At 42.2% G+C, this 18,393-nt stretch overlaps 1 protein-coding gene across 2 annotated transcripts; it reads right to left on the minus strand.

Moving 5' to 3' along the window:
- Positions 1 to 587: 587 nt before the first annotated feature.
- Positions 588 to 13,959, minus strand: qng1 (Q-nucleotide N-glycosylase 1). 2 transcript variants are annotated; one of them, XM_084176227.1, is made up of 5 exons: positions 13,849 to 13,959; positions 10,361 to 10,702; positions 7,827 to 8,083; positions 1,051 to 1,246; positions 588 to 976 (listed from the first exon to the last, which is right to left on the minus strand). In XM_084176227.1, exons 2-5 carry the CDS (start codon positions 10,695 to 10,697, stop codon positions 747 to 749), a joined length of 1,020 nt encoding a protein of 339 aa, XP_084032353.1. In that variant the 5' UTR covers positions 10,698 to 10,702; positions 13,849 to 13,959; the 3' UTR covers positions 588 to 746. The 2 variants fall into 2 exon arrangements, with proteins under 2 accessions (XP_084032353.1, XP_084032354.1); XM_084176228.1 differs by having other exon boundaries at positions 674 to 976; positions 13,597 to 13,932.
- Positions 13,960 to 18,393: the final 4,434 nt, after the last annotated feature.

Here is an 18,393-nt window from a genome sequence, read left to right on the forward strand (position 1 = left end):
TGACGCTAAAAGTTGGCATATGGCGTTGTTTAACAGTAACGTTACTTGAAACAACAAAGTTAAACTTCAACTGACCCTTGATTGCTGGGTTACCTAATCACTGTAGCTAACTAGTTTTCCGTTAATCTTATCGTCCGTCTCGGTTTTTGTTGTTCTTCTCGTCTGACTTCTATGTCCGTTTTATGGGTCACTAGTTACCACAGCCACAAAGTCATAAACCCCGCCTATTTCTACAATCTCTCTTCTTAAAATCTGATTTTAAACCTAACCCTAATTTTCACCAACCTGCTACCAGTCCAACCCTAACCTTAAATTAAGACCAAAAAGCTCATTTTTGTTTTCATTCATTTGTACGATATAGACTTTGTGGATGTAGTAACTAGTGAAAACGGTTTTTGTTGTCTCTCCAGTTGCCATGGGATACCACCGATAAGTCAAGGAAGCTCACGCTTTCTGTCCAAGAAAAGACACTCGTTGTAAAAGACACAATCCGCTGCTACAGCGCCGCTCTATGCCGTGGTCGCGCTGCTGCAGGCAAATTCAAAGTTCTGAAAGCATGTGGAAAGAAAGTGATGTGATATTGTCTTGAAAATGTTGGCTATATTTTATTCTTAGTATGGTCATCCTCAGCCAGAGATCCAAAGCCGCAGTTCTTTGCATAAAGTGAAACAATAAGGACAGGACATCATTTTGATTTTCCAATGTTTTTAAATCACAAAAATAGTCAGTTTCTCTGTGTAGGCCTGTCAGTAATATATGCAACGTGTGTGGTGTATGGGAATGTGGGCCATCTCTTTATGGTGCTGTTTGGCATAAGGCCAGAGATAAAAGTCGATGATTGCAGAGTTGATATTGCAGCTTTGGCCATCTCGCTCTTCAACCAGACTCCACAAGTGTGCCTTGATCCTCTCCACACACCAGATAGAGCAGCCACGAATCTCCACCTCTCTCCTGTCGCCTGAGCTGAGCAACTCACCTGAGAGAGAGAGGAGGGTCAAAGGAGGCTCCAACACACAAACACGCACAGCATAGAGGGGAGAAAAGACTAACCGTTCCTCAATGTCTCCATCAGGGTGTCTGAGTAGCGCAGTGCACCCAGGTGGACCAGGGCCTGTGGTACTCTGTAGTCAGCAAACATGGTGAGGAAGTCCAGGTTTGGGATGTCCCCCTCGACCCTGGCCTCCATGATGCCCCAAAAATCAGCCACCAGAATCTGAGCTCTCTTGTATAGTGAAATCCTCTTTCCCTGAGGTAGACAGATAGACAATTCATTTACATTTTTTACATTTTTAGTCATTTAGCAGACGCTCTTATCCAGAGCGACTTACAGTTAGTGAGTGCATACATTATTTTTTATTTTTTCATACTGGCCCCCCGTGGGAAACGAACCCACAACCCTGGCGTTGCAAACGCCATGCTCTACCAACTGAGCTACATCCCTGCCGGCCATTCCCTCCCCTACCCTGGACAACGCTGGGCCAATTGTGCGCCACCCCATGGGTCTCCCGGTCGCGGCCGGCTACGACAGAGCCATAGACATACAGTACCGGTTAAAAGTTTGGACACATCAACTCATTCCAGGGTTTTTCTTTATTTTTACTATTTTCTACATTGTAGAATAATAGTGAAGACATCAAAACTATGAAATAACACATATGGAATAATGTAGTAACCAAAAAAGTGTTAAATCCAAATATATTTTATATTTGAGATTCTTCAAATAGCCACCATTTGCCTTGATGACAGCTTTGCACACTCTTGGCATTCTCTCAACCAGCTTCATGAGGTAGTCACCTGGAATGCATTTCAATTAACAGGTGTGCCTTGTTAAAAGTTTATTTGTGTAATTTATTTCCTTCTTAATGAGTTTGAGCCAATCAGTTGTGTTGTGACAAGGTAAGGGGGGTATACAGAAGATAGCCCTAGTTGGTAAAAGACCAAGTCCATATTATGGCAAGAACAGCTCAAATAAGCAAAGAGAAACGACAGTCCATCATTACTTTAAGAAATTAAGGTCAGTCAATACGGAAAATTTGAAGAACTTTGAATGTTTCTTCAAGTGCAGTCGCAAAAACCATCAAGCGCTATGATGAAACATGCTCTCATGAGGCCCGCCACAGGAAAAGAAGACCCAGAGTTACCTCTGCTGCCGAGGATAAATTCATTAGAGTTAATTGCACCTCAGATTGCAGCCCAAATAAATGCTTCACAGAGTTCAAGTAACAGACACATCTCCAGGAATGGCTGAAGGATTGCAATATTTACCTGGAGCTAACCCTGCAGATAGCACTACTGGGTGGTCTGAAAAGTCATAGTCAATCGATCAATAATATAATAATACTTTTAGCAAAAATGTTTATTTTCAATTTACAATCTGTAGAAACAATGAGAATAGAAGGGTTCAGAACTTTGGTGAAACATCACAGTTGAAAAATATATGGCAAATAAAAATCCAATATGGATGGTGTTAAGAGATAGATGGGAGGTGTTGAATGGAGCTGAAGGATGGGACTAATAACAACAACTAATAACAACAAGATAACTAATGTAAAGCATACTGTGTCCATAATAAGTATATACAGTTGAAGTCGGAAGTTTACATACACTTAGGTTGGAGACATTAAAACTAGTTTTTCAACCACTCCACAAATTTCTTGTTAACAAACTATAGTTTTGGCAAGTCGGTTAGGACATCTACTTTGTGCATTACACAACTAATCTTTCCAACAATTGTTTACAGACAGATTATTTCACTTATAATTCACTGTATCACAATTCCAGTGGGTCAGAAGTTTACATAAACTAAGTTGACAGTGCCTTTAAACAGCTTGGAAAATTCCAGAAAATGACATCATGGCTTTAGAAGCTTCTGATAGGTTAATTGACATAATTTGAGTCAATTGGAGGTGTACCTTTGGATGTATTTCAAGGCCTACCTTCAAACTCACTGCCTCTTTGCTTGACATCATGGGAAAATCAAAAGAAATCAGCCAGAAAAATAATGGTAGACCTCCAAAAGTCTGGTTCATCCTTGGGAGCAATTTCCAAATGCCTGAAGGTACCACGTTCATCTGTACAAACAATAGTACGCAAGTATAAACACCATGGGACCACGCAGCCGTCATACCGCTCAGGAAGGAGAAGCGTTCTGTCTCCTAGAGATGAACGTACTTTGGTGCAAAAAGTGCAAATCAATCCTAGAACAACAGCAAAGGACCTTGTGAAGAAGCTGGAGGAAACAGGTACAAATGTATCTATATCCACAGTAAAACTAGTCCTATATCGACATAACCTGAAAGGCCGCTCAGCAAGGAAGATGCCACTACTCCAAAACCGCCTACGGTTTGCGACTGCACATGGGGACAAAGATCGTACTTTTTGGAGAAATGTCCTCTGATCTGATGAAACAAAAATAGAACTGTTAGGCCATAATGACCATCGTTATGTTTGGAGGAAAAAGGGGGTTCTTGCAAGCCGAAGAACACCAACCCAACCGTGAAGAACGGGGGTGGCAGCATCATGCTGTGGGGGTGCTTTGCTGCAGGAGGGACTGGTGCACTTCACAAAATAGATGGCATCATGAGGAAGGAAAATTATGTGGATATATTGAAGCAACATCTCAAGACATCAGTCAGGAAGTTAAAGCTTGGTCGCAAATGGGTCTTCCAAATGGACAATGACCCCAAGCATACTTCCAAAGTTGTGGCAAAATGGCTTAAGGACAACAAAGTCAGGGTATTGGAGTGGCCATCACAAAGCCCTGACCTCAATCATATAGAACATTTGTGGGCAGAACTGAAAAAGCGTGTGCAAGCAAGGAGGCCTACAAACCTGACTCAGTTACACCAGCACTGTCAGGAGGAATGGGCCAAAATTCACCCAACTTATTGTGGGAAGCTTGTGGAAGGCTACCCGAAACATTTGACCCAAGTTAAACAATTTAAAGGCAATGCTACCAAATACTAATTTAGTGTATGTAAACTTCTGACCCACTGGGAATGTGATGAAATAAATACAAGCTGAAATAAATCACTCTTTACTATTATTCTGACATTTCACATTCTTAAAATAAAGTGGGGATCCTAACTGACCTAAGACAGGGAATCTTTACTAGGATTAAATGTCAGGAATTGTGAAAAACTGAATTTAAATGTATTTGGCTAAGGTGTATGTACATTTCCGACTTCAACTGTACACCCTCACATCCTTAGCCAAGGTAGGCCACCAGTACTTTCCAGTCAGGCAGCGCACTGTATGACCGATGCCTGGGTGATCAGAGGAGGGGGACGTGTGTGCCCAATAGATCAGATGGTCATGGACAAGAGACGGTACGTACTGCTGCCCAGCTGGACACTGAGGTGGAGATGGCTCTGTGCGTAACGCCCACTCTATGTCCGCATCCATCGCCCATACTACCGGCGCCACAATACAGGACGCCAGGGGTACGGGGGTGTTGTCTATGGGCCTCTCCTCTGTGTCGTACAGCCGTGACAGTGCGTCTGCCTTCATGTTATTCGTACCCGGGATGTATGATAGAGTTTACATTTTTTTATTTTACCTTTATTTAACTAGGCAAGTCAGTTAAGAACAAATTCTTATTTACAATGACGGCCTACACCGGCCAAACCCGGATGACGCTGGGCCAGTTGTGCGCCGTCCTATGGGACTCCCAATCACGGCCGGTTGTGATACAGCCTGGAATCGAACCAGGGGGTCTGTAGTGACGCCTCAAGCACTGAGATGCAGTGCCTTAGACCACTGCGCCACTCGGGAGTGTAAATGTATTTGGCTAAGGTGTATGTAAACTTCCGACTTCAACTGTAAGTTATTGGTTGAGAGCTTTTGTGAAAGAGCACGGTTAGAAAGATATGGCATATAGAAGCAAACCAGATGGACATCATGAAAATGATCAGAGAGGTTGAGGGTAGAGGAAGTTCAGGAGTAAAATAAATAAATAAATAAAAACTTACAAAAATATTTTTTAAAATAACAAATACAGACACATCTCAACATCAACTGTTCAGAGGAGACCGTGTGAATCAGGCCTTCATGGTCGAATTGCTGCAAAGAAACCACTACTAAAGGACACCAATAAGAAGAAGAGACTTGCTTGGGCCAATAAACACGAGCAATGGACATTAGATCGGTGGAAATCTGTCCATTGGTCTGATGAGTCCAAATATGAGATTTTTGGTTCCAACCGCCGTGCCTTTGTGAGACGCAGAGTAGGTGAACGAACGGATGATCTCCGCATGTGTGGTTCCCACCGTGAAGCATGGAGGTGTGATGGTGTGGGGGTGCTTTGCTGGTGACACTGTCTGTGATTAATTTAGAATTCAAGGCACACTTAACCAGCATGGCTACCACAGCATTCTGCAGCGATAAGCCATCGCATCTGGTTTTCGCTTAGTGGGACTATCATTTGTTTTTCCAACAGGACAATGAGCCAAAACACACCTCCAGGCTGTGTAAGGCTATTTGACCAAGGAGAGTGATGGAGTGCTGCATCAGATGACCTGGCCTCCACAATCCCCCGACCTCAACCCAATTGAGATGGTTTGGGATGAGTTGGACTGCAGAGTGAAGGAAAAGCAGCCAACAAGTGCTCAGCATGTGGGAACTCCTTCAAGACTGTTGGAAAAGCATTCCTCATGAAGCTGGTTGAGACAATGCCAAGAGTGTGCAAAGCTGTCATCAAGGAAAAAGGGTTGCTACTTTGAAGAATCTAAGATCTAAAATATATTTTGATTTCTTTAACACTTTTTTGGTTACTACATGATTCCAGGTGTGTTATTTCATAGTTTTGACATCTTCACTATTATTCTACAATGTAGAAAATAGTAAAAATAAAGAAAAAACGTTCAAAGAGGAAGTGTGTCCAAACTTTTGACTGGTACTGTACATATACTGTTTATATACATGTGTGTAACCGATGTGGAATCACTTGCTATTTCTTAATTCCACTACAACGATGACTCATAGCTGGAGCTCAATTACCCATAGACTGTATATATAAATTATATACAATTACCTCAAGAGAGCTGAAGTAGGGTCTGCACCCCTATATTTGGCCAGAAGGGGGAGCTCTGAGGATACACTTTGCCTTATTTCTGTCACTGTGTGTAAAGTTTAGTCAAACGTAAAATGTCTATATTCCACTGTATAATCAAAAGTATGGTAATGAATGTATAGCATAGATAACATACTGTATTGTATGTAACTGAAAAGTGTTGTAACTGAAACATGTTTTTAACCCTTGCTTCCACATGGCACCATTTCCACATTACTCTTACCGCATCTGAGGCACATTTGTGCTCTTACGCTCTACACATAAGGTGAATTCGGAATGAGTGGGACATCCTATGAACTGGGACAGCTTAATCCTGACGCGTTTATTTCTTGGTTAATAAGCCCTTGCAGAGAAACCACAAGATCAACATCACATCACTTTATTGGTGTGACATCAAAGAGGGAGGCAGTGCAAGCTTCAAACAGGAAGCTCACCCGTGAAGCACAAGTTAAGATCAGTGACATAACTTTTTTTCTGTTTTGATGTTAAGGTTATAAAACGGTCATAAATAATGCACTGAGCCAAATTGTGATGTAAATGTGTATACTATGTACTGGTGCATCAAAATACATTAAAAAGTTGCCAATATTATGTTTCAATTTTGTAATTCAGTGATTTTTTTAGTTGTCCCGCTTTACCAACCATAGCTAGCTAAAGTAGGACATCATGGAGTAGCTAAAGTGGGACAGTCTTATAGCCTTTTCCAATGGAGGAAAGAGATCCAGTAGGGACTCCTGTACTTAGGTTAGGCGGGACTCTGGTTATTGTAGTACTATATACTGTTAATTTTTTCTTGTAGTAATCTTATTAGCACAGTTATTTGAGTGAATTCAGAAAAAGTGGGACACTTTTTGTAACCTCTTCAGACATCTATCTAACATATTAGCCCAACACATGATATATTTCTGAAATCCTCAGATGTTCCTTATCACACAAAATGTAATTGTCATTGGGGTCCAATTAGGACTATAATAATGGTGTCCCAGTTTATCTAACCTGCTGTCCCAGTCGACCAAATGCAAACAAAAAATATGGTTTTGACTCAGTGTACACAAATGAGTGTGTCATGCCTCCTGTGAATATGATATAAAAATCCCTACCTTCAGGCTATGCTCAAAACCTACACCCCAACCCGAGCACTCCATTCAGTCACCTCAGGTCTCTTGGCCCTCCTACCCCTACGGGAGGGCAGCTCCCACTCAGCCCAGTCCAAGCTCTTCTCTTTCCTGGCACCCCAATGGTGGAACCAGCATCCCCCTGAAGCTAGGACAGAAGAGTCCCTGCCCATCTTCCCAAAACATCTGAAACCCTACATCTTCAAACAGTATCTTAAATAATCCTCCTCCTCACCTCAATCCCCACCACCATTAAAAAACATACAAAAACTTGCACTTGACCACCCCACCCCACCCACACACACACACTTCTAGCGCTGACTACTCATTGCTACATTATTGAGGCAAGATATATTTTCTATGCCTGTATTTTCTATGCCTGTGATATGTGGTTGTCCCACCTAGCTATTTTAAGATGAATGCACTAACTGTAAGTCGCTCTGGATAAGAGCATCTGCTAAATTACTAAAATGTAAAATAAAATAAAATGTTTGTGTGATTAGGAAACATCTTGAGGATTTCAGAAATGTATCATGGGCTAATATGTTAGATAGGTTACAGAAGACAGAAATGCAAAAAGTGTCCCACTTATTCCGAATTCACCCTACGTTATGTTGAAGAGTTTGGGTTTTGTGTATGACCTTGTATGTGGCCTCGTCCCTGTATGAGGGCAGGTTGTCTACGATGAGCTCCACCATCTTCTGCGCATCGCTACCGGCTGGGCTTATGAAGCTCCGGAAGCTTCCTCCATGCTGCAGGAGCACGCGTCCCCCCTCTGTGAGGACCCGGTGACGCTCCTCAAGCATGGGCATGGGCGTGTCGTTATCAGAGCGCAAGACACGGCCCAACTCCTCAACACTCATCTGGGAGAAATAGGACGGTTCTGTGATGGGAATACCTATAGAGGGCATGGCATCTTGATTAGCTGCGTTCAGATGGACGATAGGTCATTGGAAATGTTACTGAAAATGTGTTAAGAAGACTGAACAGTAATTCTTAGAACAGGCAAGAGTGTAATTTACTTCCAAGGTTTTATCATGCATGCATTCTGCAAACAAAAGCAATGTACAAGCAAACAGCACAGAGCAGTGTGTGTATGAGAGGACAGGCAGCCCTAGATAGAACAGATACAGTGGGGAAAAATAGTATTTAGTCAGCCACCAATTGTGCAAGTTCTCCCACTTAAAAAGATGAGAGGGGCCTGTAATTTTCATCATAGGTACACGTCAACTATGAAAGACAAAATGAGAAAGAAAATTCCTGAAAATCACATTGTAGGATTTTTTATGAATTTATTTGCAAATTATGGTGGAAAATAAGTATTTGGTCACCTACAAACAAGCAAGATTTCTGGCTCTCACAGACCTGTAACTTCTTCTTTAAGAGGCTCCTCTGTCCTCCACTCGTTACCTGTATTAATGGCACCTGTTTGAACTTGTTATCAGTATAAAAGACACCTGTCCACAACCTCAAACAGTCACACTCCAAACTCCACTATGGCCAAGACCAAAGAGCTGTCAAAGGACACCAGAAACAAAATTGTAGACCTGCACCAGGCTGGGAAGACTGAATTTGCAATAGGTAAGCAGCTTGGTTTGAAGAAATCAACTGTGGGAGCAATTATTAGGAAATGGAAGACATACAAGACCACTGATAATCTTCCTCGATCTGGGGCTCCACGCAAGATCTCACCCCGTGGGGTCAAAATGATCACAAGAACGGTGAGCAAAAATCCCAGAACCACACGGGGGGACCTAGTGAATGACCTGCAGAGAGCTAGGACCAAAGTAACAAAGCCTACCATCAGTAACACACTACGCCGCCAGGGACTCAAATCCTGCAGTGCCAGACGTGTCCCCCTGCTTAAGCCAGTACATGTCCAGGCCCGTCTGAAGTTTGCTAGAGTGCATTTGGATGATCCAGAAGAGGATTGGGAGAATGTCATATGGTCAGATGAAACCAAAATATAACTTTTTGGTAAAAACTCAACTCGTCGTGTTTGGAGGACAAAGAATGCTGAGTTGCATCCAAAGAACACCATACCTACTGTGAAGCATGGGGGTGGAAACATCATGCTTTGGGGCTGTTTTTCTGCAAAGGGACCAGGACGACTGATCCGTGTAAAGGAAAGAATGAATGGGGCCATGTATCGTGAGATTTTGAGTGAAAACCTCCTTCCATCAGCAAGGGCATTGAAGATGAAACGTGGCTGGGTCTTTCAGCATGACAATGATCCCAAACACACCGCCCGGGCAACGAAGGAGTGGCTTCGTAAGAAGCATTTCAAGGTCCTGGAGTGGCCTAGCCAGTCTCCAGATCTCAACCCCATAGAAAATCTTTGGAGGGAGTTGAAAGTCCGTGTTGCCCAGCGACAGCCCAAAACATCACTGCTCTAGAGGAGATCTGCATGGAGGAATGGGCCAAAATACCAGCAACAGTGTGTGAAAACCTTGTGAAGACTTACAGAAAACATTTGACCTGTGTCATTGCCAACAAAGGGTATATAACAAAGTATTGAGAAACTTTTGTTATTGACCAAATACTTATTTTCCACCATAATTTGCAAATAAATTCATTAAAAATCCTACAATGTGATTTTCTGGATTTGTTTTTCTTTGTCATAGTTGACGTGTACCTATGATGAAAATTACAGGCCTCTCATCTTTTTAAGTGGGAGAACTTGCACAATTGGTGGCTGACTAAATACTTTTTTCCCCACTGTATAGGGCTGTAGCGCTCACCCTCTTCTAGGCTTGGGCGATATACCGTTTCTACCGTATACTGCGGTATTTCGAAATACCAATATCTTCAAAACCGTTTCATTTGTTGTTATTTGGGGGGGTTGCGTGCTACGCCACTGCCTATAGCTATAAGTTAAGTATAACTATAAGAAATCTAAGAAGTGTCAAATAAATTATATCCAGCTCAGGGCTCCAGCTATGCATTTGGTTTGCTAACTTGCTAGCTAAGTGGCTAGATGTAAAGATCAAGCTTCTTGGTTATAGCAGAGACATTCAATCCCCTCCTGGATCAAGATCCCTGTTGCCTAAAATGTTTTGTGCATAAAAATTAAAATAAATAAAATAAAAAATTATATAGCGCCCCGTGTGTGTACTTCCAGTAATACCGTATGGTACAGAAACAGTATGAAAATCTGGATACTGCCCAACCCTACCCTCTTCCATTGCTCTGGTGATGGCAGCACAGAGGGTCATGTAACCGCGGTAGGTGGTCCCGCGGTACGTCACCTCACACTGCTGGTCCTCCCGTTCGGGCCAGAAGGAGAAGTTCATCGTGTCGACTACAAACACCCAGTTCAGGGCGTGGTCGGAGGTTGGGGAGGGGGCCAGGGGGTTGGCCTTCTTCCACCCACTGGCTGTGAGCTCCTCGCTCTTCCGCAGGGAGTAGAGCATCTCTGCTACCCTCCGCACACCCTCCTCCTCCACAAACACATCCCGACTATGCTCTACCACGAACCGGCCAGACTCACGGGGGGGCAGTGGGGCCTCCATCAGCACTGCAAATACAAAGACCAGTCACATCATCATCGATGTTCAATGTTCCACTTCACAAACCCTCTCTCTACATACACTTTTTAAAAAATAGGTACACTGTACCACACTGTACCTTGACAAATTAAACATACCACCAGCATTGCAAACATGGTAGTCTACGGTTCAAAACCACCTTCACTCTGCTATGTTTGTAAAAAGAAACAGGCTTTATAAAATACATTGGATTGATTGATGTTGAGTCATGCTCCCCTCTTTTTATGGGAAAAATAAATGTTAATCTTTAATGGAAAAAGCACAACCCTGAATGACTCAAATGCAATATATAGCCCGGTATAGTCATACACAACTAATCCTGCATTCATTACCATGTGGGAAGGTGGTATTTACTACATATGACTGGGAAAAATCTACTTGAAAGCCTCTCCAACTTGTAATTACTAGTGGGAAACTCATGGTGCATTCAAGGCAACTGGGATCTTCAGGTCGGAAAGTCGGAGCATTAGAAAGAGACAGAGTTCCTGAGTTGGAATTCTGAGTTGGATGACCGTTCAAAACTATTTTTCCCAGTCGGAGCTTGCAGTCGGAGCTTGTTTTTTCCACGAGTTCCCTGGTGTTGAACGCATTGAAGCCGAAAGTCAGAGATTTCCGAGTTCCCAGTTGTTTTGAGCGGGGCATCATCCATCCCTAAACTCCGACTTCTCCCACATGCTGACCTGACATCACCTACTAGGGAAATTACCTCGATAACAGCATTTACCGCAGTTAAATGCAACAAAACATTATTTATAAAAAGTAATCTATTCATATGGTTAAAATGTATTTACAAGCATGATAGCTGTACTTTTAGTTGATGGTTGACGCAGCTTGTTGTCCATTAGCCAATCAGCGTTGGTCAACGAGTTCAAAATACGTGAATGCATCCAACTGGTATATAGGACTTTACAGTCGTGGTCAAAAGTTTTGAGAATGACACAAATACTAATTTTCACAAAGTCTGCTGCCTCAGTTTTGATGATGGCAATTTGCATATACTCTAGAACCCTCAAACTCAACTCTGGACCTCGAAGCCAGTTCCACTGCATTTTTTCATTGTTCCCCTCTAATCAGGGACTGATTTAGACCTGGGACACCAGGTGTGTGCAATTAATTATCAGGTAGAACAGAAAACCGACAGGCTCCGGACCTCGTAGGGTAAGAGTTGAATACCCCTGCTCTAGAATGTCATGAAGAGTGATCAGATTAATTGCAATGAATTGCAAAGTCCCTCTTTGCCCTGAAAATGAACTTAATCCCAAAAAAACATTTCCACTGCATTTCAGCCCGGCCACAAAAGGACCAGCTGCCATCATGTCAGTGATTCTCTCGTTAACACAGGTGAGATTGTTGACGAGGACAAGGCTGGAGATCACGCTGTCATGCTGATTGAGTTAGAATAACAGACTGGAAGCTTTAAAATGAGGGTGGTGCTTGAAATAATTGTTCTTCCTCTGTTAACCATGGTTACCTGCAAGGAAACACGTGCCGCCATCATTGCTTTGCACAAAAAGGGCTTCACAGGCAAGGATATTGCTGCTAGTAAGATTGCACCTAAATCAACCATTTATCGGATCATCAAGAACTTCAAGGAGAGAGGTTCAATTGTTGTGAAGAAGGCGTCAGGGCGCCCAAGAAAGTCCAGCAAGCGCCAGGACATCTCCTAAAGTTGATTCAGCTGCGGGATCGGGGCACCACCAGTGCAGCGCTTTCTCAGGAATGGCAGCAGGCAGGTGTGAGTGCATCTGCACGCACAGTGAGGCGAAGACTTTTGGAGGATGGCCTGGTGTCAAGAAGGGCAGCAAAGAAGCCACTTCTCTCCAGGAAAAACATCAGGGACATACTGATATTCTGCAAAAGGTACAGGGATTGGACTGCTGAGGACTGGGGTAAAGTCATTTTCTCTGATGAATCCCTTTCCGATTGTTTGGGGCATCCAGAAACACCTTGTCCGGAGAAGACAAGGTGAGCGCTACCATCAGTCCTGTGTCATGCCAACAGTAAAGCATCCTGAGACCATTCATGTGGTGGTTGCTCTCAGCCAAGATGGTGGGCTCACTCACAATTTTGCCTAAGGACACAGCCATGAATAAAGAATGGTACCAACACATCTTCCGAGAGCAACTTCTCCCAACCACCCAAGAACAGTTTGGTGACGACCAATGCCTTTTCCAGCATGATGGAGCACCTTGCCATAAGGCAAAAGTGATAACTAAGTGGCTCGGGGAACAAAACATCGACATTTTGGGTCCATGGCCAGGAAACTCCCCAGACCTTAATCCCATTGAGAAAACTTGTGGTCGATCCTCAAGAGGTGGGTGGACAAACAAAAACCCACAAATTCTGACAAACTCCAAGCATTGATTATGCAAGAATGGGCTGCCATCAGTCAGGATGTGGCCCAGAAGTTAATTGACAGCATGCCAGGGCGGATTGCAGAGTTCTTGAAAAAGAAGGGTCAACACTGCAAATATTGACTCTTTGCATAAACGTAATGTAATTGTCAATAAAAGCCTTTGACACTTATGGAATGCTTGTAATTATACTTCAGTATACCATAGTAACATCTGACAAAAATATCTCATAACACTGAAGCAGCAAACTTTGTGAAGACCAATACTTGTGTCATTCTCAAATATTTTGACGACTGTACAACTGGTAATTACCACCTTTCCATTTGGTTATGAAGGCAGCATGAGTCCACTGTGACAGGAAATCGAGTAAACTGTCTTAACCAGACTTGACGCAAGTAATGCCGGGTTCAAAACCACTGGGAACTCGGAAATCTCGGACTTCCAAGCGATTTGAACGGTCATCCAACTCGGAATTAGAGCTCAGACTTTCCGACCTGAAGATCACTTACGTCATGATTTGACCTCGTCTTTTTCCGAGTTCCCAGTTGTTCTGAACGTGGCATAATTACCCTCCATCATGTGAAATGAGACGTGACCGTCCATTGTACATGCTACATTTTTACGTACTTTTTCGAATGTAGTATTACTGGATTGTTAAAAGAAACATCAGTTAAAAGTGCTAGGAAATCACCGATGTCCACGACGATACAATTACTTTTTAAAATGACCAATAGTGTAGTTAGCCTACAATAGCTACTTACGTTGACTTTAGACTTAGCTAAAGTAGCGGCACAGATAGAACAAGGAGCGATAGTGTGTTAGTTATTTTTTTAAATACAATGCGCGTGGAGCGATAGTGACAGTAGGCCTATATCCGGTCTCTGTCATTCATTGACAAATCAAAGTGGCTCTTTTCCATACGTCAAAGCAACATCAACCAATTAGATTGTAGCCTACGTCAGACGAAGGCGGAAAAACAAAGAGGTCGCTTGTAATGGTTTCCTCAGATCCACTATCTTTGTTGTTTCGAAAGACTTTACAGTACCAAAGGATCAGTGGCGGGGCATTTGCCGTTTATGATGAGGGAGTTTTTTTTTTTTTTTTCATGAACATGGCCTTATTTCTATTACAGCATGTTGGATGACTGTCGTTCATTTTCCATTCACCCAGTTCAATGTAACATCGATAGGTTTAGGCTACTACATGATACTTGAATTTTCCCTATACCCATCACGAGGTTGCTACAACCTACCCTATGAATGAACGTTTACAACGTAGGTGCACACAGGTCGAGAGAAACATTTGAGTTGACAGAGTGACACAAGGCCAGACAGTGACACATTCAATACCGCCTTGCACACTCTTGCCTGCATCTAGCTTATCTAGGGTGTAATCATTAGTCCAACAGTTGCAAACAAGAGTTTCTATTGGACAAATTCAGGTATTTCTTATCCCCGTTTCGTTTGCTTCCGTTTAAGAAACGTTTTTCAACAGAATCGGTCGGAATGAATACACCCCAGATCACGCATTAACGGAGTTCACTTTCATAGCAGCCACGTCGTTGTATTCATTCTAGCCTCTATGCACTCTCCTCCTCTCACCTTTTCCCTTTGTGGACTTCAATGAACAACACATCAGCTGTATGTGACCAGGCGAAAAAACCTTTCCAAGCCAAACCATGTCATAACCGCTACACAAAGCCTACAATCGTTGTCCCCATATTAGCTAAAGTAACATCCTAGTCAACATAGCTAATAGAACTAATGCATTAGTAAACCCGCTAGCTAATTTTCCCCCCAACATCGGACACCCCCTAACTTCGGACCCTCTCTAGCGGTTGGAGGACTAAATCACCTCGAGCTCAACATTTAAATGGACTGGAAAATAACGGAAAGTTTTGCGACTAAAGACACCCTTCTAGCTAGCTGACCACCGATTTTCAGTGCAATTTATGTAAGTTAGGTTAGGTTGAGAGTTTTCAAAAAAGTTATATATATACACACATTTTGTGGGACTAAGCTAAGCTAGCAACATTAGAAAATCCGTTCACTATATTTCAGAGGTAAAAAATTGGATAGTAAATTATGTGTGGTCTGTCGCGCAGTCGAATTTTACAATATGCAGCGTGCATATTGTAAAATTCGACTGCGCGACAGACCACACATAATTTACTATCCAATTTTTTACCTCTGAAATATAGTGAACGGATTTTCTAATGTTGCTAGCTTAGTTGCTAAATGTTGATAGAACTGCTAAGACAGCAAAAAGGAAAGAAATTGTAAGCATTAGATAATACATATCACGAAAACAGCTGAATGTTGTCAAGCTTTACCGTATCAAAATTGGAGTCCTCTGACGGAGGCGTTTAGCACAATCTGCAAAAATGTATTTGGAACTTTGAACCATGAACATTTTGACACCTATCACTGTTTGCTATGTTTAATCTTACAACAGCTACATATAGGCAGTATTTAGTCAAATGTTACAATGTATGCATCAATATTAAACTAATTGGAACACTAATTTTCATTACAGATAACATCAAACAAAAAACATGGGTACACTTTCAGTTATTGTGAAAACTTTAATCACCTTTCAATGCCTTAGCTTTGAATTGTAAATGTTTATACATATTCAGATTGAGTTGTCTTTCTAAAATATGTATAGTATGCCAAGTTATTTAGCTACATGTATTTACCACCACAGCATGGAGAAAGTCAAGAGGAAGCAGTGGAGTGAGGTGGACATGTTCCATGCCATGGAGGACTGCGGGGCAGGGATGGCTATCTGTCCAGTGTTGCCAACTCCTCAATAAGGAAAGTAGCTATTGGCTGTCCTAAAAGTCGCTAGAAGTCGCTAAATGTCATAACCGCTACACAAAGCCTACAATCGTTGTCCCCATATTAGCTAAAGTAACATCCTAGTCAACATAGCTAATAGAACTAATGCATTAGTAAACCCGCTAGCTAATTTTCCCCCCAACATCGGACACCCCCTAACTTCGGACCCTCTCTAGCGGTTGGAGGACTAAATCACCTCGAGCTCAACATTTAAATGGACTGGAAAATAACGGAAAGTTTTGCGACTAAAGACACCCTTCTAGCTAGCTGACCACCGATTTTCAGTGCAATTTATGTAAGTTAGGTTAGGTTGAGAGTTTTCAAAAAAGTTATATATATACACACATTTTGTGGGACTAAGCTAAGCTAGCAACACTAGAAAATCCGTTCACTATATTTCAGAGGTAAAAAATTGGATAGTAAATTATGTGTGGTCTGTCGCGCAGTCGAATTTTACAATATGCAGCGTGCATATTGTAAAATTCGACTGCGCGACAGACCACACATAATTTACTATCCAATTTTTTACCTCTGAAATATAGTGAACGGATTTTCTAATGTTGCTAGCTTAGTTGCTAAATGTTGATAGAACTGCTAAGACAGCAAAAAGGAAAGAAATTGTAAGCATTAGATAATACATATCACGAAAACAGCTGAATGTTGTCAAGCTTTACCGTATCAAAATTGGAGTCCTCTGACGGAGGCGTTTAGCACAATCTGCAAAAATGTATTTGGAACTTTGAACCATGAACATTTTGACACCTATCACTGTTTGCTATGTTTAATCTTACAACAGCTACATATAGGCAGTATTTAGTCAAATGTTACAATGTATGCATCAATATTAAACTAATTGGAACACTAATTTTCATTACAGATAACATCAAACAAAAAACATGGGTACACTTTCAGTTATTGTGAAAACTTTAATCACCTTTCAATGCCTTAGCTTTGAATTGTAAATGTTTATACATATTCAGATTGAGTTGTCTTTCTAAAATATGTATAGTATGCCAAGTTATTTAGCTACATGTATTTACCACCACAGCATGGAGAAAGTCAAGAGGAAGCAGTGGAGTGAGGTGGACATGTTCCATGCCATGGAGGACTGCGGGGCAGGGATGGCTATCTGTCCAGTGTTGCCAACTCCTCAATAAGGAAAGTAGCTATTGGCTGTCCTAAAAGTCGCTAGAAGTCGCTAAATGACGTCATCACCCAATTTGCATAATTGGCCATGTGCATGTAATTGTGATGGACACTGTAGGAGAGAGGAATGACATTGTGGGAGAGACAAAAAGTGAGTAAAAAAACACCCTAAATATGTTTAGAACTACAAATGAACTTTCTTCCGTCGATTCTTGTTTTTTTTTATGTTTTACATTTACATCCCGCCCTGAATTAACCCAGGGCGGGATCAGCCAGCGGAGGCTTCCCGCATGCGTGATTCATTTGCAGTTCTGGACGCGGAGGGGTGAACATCTCCTGCTCTGACTGCAGCGCGAGGACTGGGCCGCCTGTGAGTGCTTTGGGAAGGGGGTGGGGCCCACGGCAGCACCCGCTGCTCGTTGAGAAGAGTAAGAACGATACGTGCTTTCACATCAGTCTCCAATAACACCAGAAAAAGTCGCTAGATTTGTCGCTAGTCGCTTTTTTGAAAATGTGTCGCTAGAGGGGTTTGAATACTCGCTAAATAAAGTCGCTAAGTTGGCAACACTGTAAACCCGCTACAATCATGAAGTAAAGGTACAGTGTATAGTCAGTAAGCAGTTAGACCAGAGGGCCCCGGTGGCAATAAATTAATAAAACCAAAAGCTTACCTTGACTTGGATGAGTTCCAGTGTTGTGTTGGATAGTCATAGCCAGCATAGCATCCCTCTGTTTGAGCTGGGTGTTTGAGTAACTAAACTAGCCAGATGCATTTGCTAGCTAAGTCAGTGAAACATGAAAAAAAGGACAATCTCCCTCTCTCTCGCTTCTCCTTCATTTTTGAAGAAATTAATTTGTTAAACTGTTCAACTATTGTCTTTCTCTTTGAGTCAACTACTCACCACATTTTATGTACTGCGGTGCTAGCTAGCTGTAGCTTTTGCTTTCTGATCCTTTGATTGGGTGGTCAACATGTCAGTTCATGCTGCAAAAGCTCTAATAGGTTGGAGGACATCCTTCGGAAGTTGTCATAATTACTCTGTAAGTCTATGGAAGGGGGTGAGAACCAACAGCCTCCTAGGTTTTGTATCAAAGGCAACGTACCAAGAGGAGGTACACCATGGTGCTACCCTACAGAGTGCTGTTGAGGCTACTGTAGACCATTGCAAAACAGTGTTTTAATCAAATATTTGGTGACATTAATATATTTAGTAGTTTTATCAAAAAAATAGAACTTTTTCAATGTTTTACCATTTTTATTTTTATGAAATTCACTGAGGATGGTCCTCCCCTTCCTCCTCTGAGGAGCCTCCACTGCAA

Source organism: Coregonus lavaretus (genome assembly GCF_964263955.1).
Source record: "Coregonus lavaretus genome assembly, chromosome: 14".
NCBI lineage: Eukaryota > Metazoa > Chordata > Actinopteri > Salmoniformes > Salmonidae > Coregonus > Coregonus lavaretus.

Bases quoted from the DNA above. Each gene is read 5' to 3' on its own strand.
- qng1 (XM_084176227.1), bottom strand. From the start codon at position 10,697: ATGGAGGCCCCACTGCCCCCCCGTGAGTCTGGCCGGTTCGTGGTAGAG. The intron at 8,084-10,360 runs GTAGGGTTGGGC...TGCCCTCTATAG, and splicing joins CACCAGAGCAATGGAAGAGG to GTATTCCCATCACAGAACCG. The intron at 1,247-7,826 runs GTCATACACAAA...TGTCTACCTCAG, and splicing joins GGGACGAGGCCACATACAAG to GGAAAGAGGATTTCACTATA.